This window comes from Austrofundulus limnaeus, unplaced genomic scaffold (assembly GCF_001266775.1).
Source record: "Austrofundulus limnaeus strain Quisiro unplaced genomic scaffold, Austrofundulus_limnaeus-1.0 Scaffold2430, whole genome shotgun sequence".
Classification (NCBI taxonomy): Eukaryota; Metazoa; Chordata; class Actinopteri; order Cyprinodontiformes; family Rivulidae; genus Austrofundulus; species Austrofundulus limnaeus.
In genome coordinates, this window is record NW_013954832.1 from 1 (window position 1) to 3,205 (window position 3,205).

Sequence of the window (3,205 nt, forward strand, 5' to 3'; positions counted from 1 at the left end):
ATCTACAACAGGTAAGATACTAATTACTCATAACATTTCCCCTGAAACCCACTCTGAAATATTTGAAGGATTACAGGTGAGAAAGCGAACTTTACATTGTCACATCGGATGTAGACTTCATTCATCCCATCGGCAACTGGGAGCAGGAGCTTGATGCCGAACTTCTTGTCTGTGACGTTGACGTCGGGAACCACCTCACAGCCTGTCCGTTCAAGCAGAGGAGATTTTAACTAACAACAAGGCAAAACCAGCAGATGTAGTAACATGCTCGCAGAATCGTGTTTGCAGTAAATATTCATTTTGATTGATGATTACTCAGAACTTTTAAAACATGATGCAAATGGTTTTAGTGAGTTTTTAGCATATGCTTCACTTGAAGGCTAACAAAACATAAACACACAATCGAAGCTCCATGATTGTGGGTCCTGACCTCGCAGATGAAACTGCTCGATGGGCTCGCCGCTGGAGGCCTCCTTGTTCTTGTAGTAAGAGATGGTGGTGTCCTTAAACACAAACCAGTACTCTTTGTATGACCGCAGACTCAGTCGTTTGGGCCTGATTTAGCAGACACACATATATGCAAGAAAGATTATGTAAGAGATAAAAAAAGAAGGAAAAGGAAACAAAAAAAGAAGGAAAAGGTAAAGTTATCTTTTTTGAAAGTAATATGTATTTGTCCCAAAGAGCAAATCTCTAAATTATTTATTTATTTATAAAGTTTATTCATTTAAAACAAAACAACATAAATTTAATACACAATTAAAAAAATCATAAATTAAATGAAAGGTAGCAGAAGAAGAAAATTCTTATGATTTCTACCCCTTTTTCTCAAATAAATAAATAAATAAAATAAAAATAATCTTCTAAATTAACTGAAAGCAATTAAACAAGCATAGTTAAAACCAGCCTTAATCACATTTAAAAGCTGTCAAAGAAATCACAGTGTATTCTCTTGACAAATGATCCTTCTGAGCAAATGCATTAATCCAAGTGAGCTGCAGATTAAAGCACTTAAAAAGAAAGAAAGACTTGAGTTCAGTAATTCAGAGTAAAGATGAGTTTACCTAAACAGCCGGAGGTGATCTGCCAGCTCTGGAATGTCTGTAATGTCTTCCTGGAGGCAAGACAAACAACTGTCAGCTATCTTCCATCTCCTGACCGTGCTGCAACGTGCATTCAGTGGAGCCTACTGCTGACTTTAAAATGAGGCGTTCAGGTGCAAAAAAATCTACAAACTAAAACTTGAGGTTTGCTGTTTGCTTTCCAAATATATTTACCAGAAGTCTGTCTGTGTGCCCGACTTCAAGAGTCACCTCCAGGTTCGACAGGGCGGCCTCTACTTCATCGATTTCTGGGTCGTTGGAGTGGTCCAGCGGCTCGCTCGACACCGTCAGCTTGCAAATGCGATACTGTGAAAGAAATTACCGTAGAGTTGAAAACTGCAAAACCAAACAGCACATTTATCTAAAGAAAAAAAAAAGGATGCACGTTGTGAAGAAGTTCTTCAACTTGACCTGAGTGTTTCTGAAACCAGGCTGAGTCAGAGGGAAGGTGGAGAACAGCCCTCTGTGCCAGCCATTAGGGAAACACAACACTCCCTTTGAATCACCAGGATTTCTGAATCACCGTCTCAAAATAAGAGCTGAGGACAGGCTGAGATTTACACAGAATATTTGATCTAAAGCCTTTTGGTAATCATACCCAGTTCAGTCAGGAAACGATTGCTGCACTAGTTTAAAGTCTTTAGGTTATTTCTGCTGCCTCCAAGTTTTTATTTTCTCATGTCCTGAAATGTCATTCCATGGTTTTTATACTCTCCTCCATTTTGAGCTCATAAACACACAAAAGATTGTTCTCAAATCTAATGTTGGCCATACGTCTGTTTTTCTGCTCAAGGCGATGAAGCTGATTGACTCAAGACTAGATTCATTTATCACCAAGGCTTGCTGAAACAGTGTTTAACAACAGCTACACTACATTTTTTACGAGTCAAATTTATCAAAATAAACATTTAGCTGAGTACTTTCACATATTTACAGAGCTGAGAGTCATGCACAGATGAGATTGTGCGCAATGTCATTTTACAACTTGGACTAAAACAACTTTCCCTTTATTTCTCAAAAGATTTTTTTTGACAAATAAAGTCTGATTTTTGGCAAATTAATATATATTAAAATAAACCAAGAAAGGGGAAAATATTTTAAAAGAACACAATGTGATGTAGTATGAATGTTAAAAAAAACATGACATGTACAACTTCAGTTCTCTAAAATATTCCACCAAAAATATTTTTGCAGAATATTTATGGAATATTCGGCTACACAGGTTTGAAGAGCCTAAATGTTGTAGTTTTGAACATGGAGCAGATCTAGTGTGGTCCAGATGCATTAAAAGTGCTGATTGAAATGAAGCAGACGTCCATGCGTTGCGCTTCAGAACAGCTGATCTGTTCCACATCTTGTTTCCTCCCTCTGCTCGCTTCTTTTATGAACATGTGCACGTGAGGAGAACCAACCAACTTCTCCAATGAAGCACGAGAGTAACGATGCAGATAGTTTAGCCGTGGTGGAAGATTTTTCACCCCACTTGTCTCCGGAGTTCGAGGGAGGCTGTGGAGCCCAGCGGATCTGAGTCCTATCAGATCGAGCCGCTGGCTCAAGGCGCTGACTCAGCGATGCTTGAAGCCGGTGATGCTGAGGAGCAGTTTCTGGGTGTTAAAGTGAGGTTAGCAGCATTGTTGCTAACATGGGCTAATGTTCAAAGCAGTAACAAACTTTCATCACAGTGCTGCTATTCCAGCTCATGACTCGCTGCAGGGGCGTGTCTCTGAGAGGCTTTTATATCTGAACACAGGAGCTGTGACGCAAGCTGGTACCAAGCTGTACTGTTTTAACCAATAGGAAAATTCAACTGCAGTAACCACCGTTCAACCCATAGAGGGCAGCACCAAGATGTTTTTGGATCAAATGTTGCAGAGTTAAAGGAGACCAATTATGGGTCCTAGAAATTTTTATGGCATGTCTGTTGGCTATCCAGACCATGTTCATTCAATTTAATGAACAAAATAATTCTCAGATAATAAAATTTCCCATTTTCTAGTTCTTCCTGCTCTGACTTCCGTTCAGAAGAGCTGTTTATGTTAATGAGCTCTGTTGGTAACGCCCTCCAAAAATCTGTTGACGTTAACTCCGCCCTCCAAAGCCAG

At 39.4% G+C, this 3,205-nt stretch overlaps 1 protein-coding gene across 1 annotated transcript in view; it reads right to left on the bottom strand.

Annotated features, from left to right (window-relative positions):
- Nucleotides 1-95: 95 nt before the first annotated feature.
- LOC106510986 (fermitin family homolog 1) overlaps nt 96-3,205 on the bottom strand; it is a gene marked incomplete at its 3' end in the record, with an annotated part of 17,820 nt that continues 14,710 nt past the window's right edge. The window contains 4 exon segments of the mRNA XM_013999722.1: nt 96-202; nt 431-555; nt 1,065-1,114; nt 1,278-1,409. Coding sequence (XP_013855176.1) covers nt 96-202; nt 431-555; nt 1,065-1,114; nt 1,278-1,409 — 414 coding nt within the window.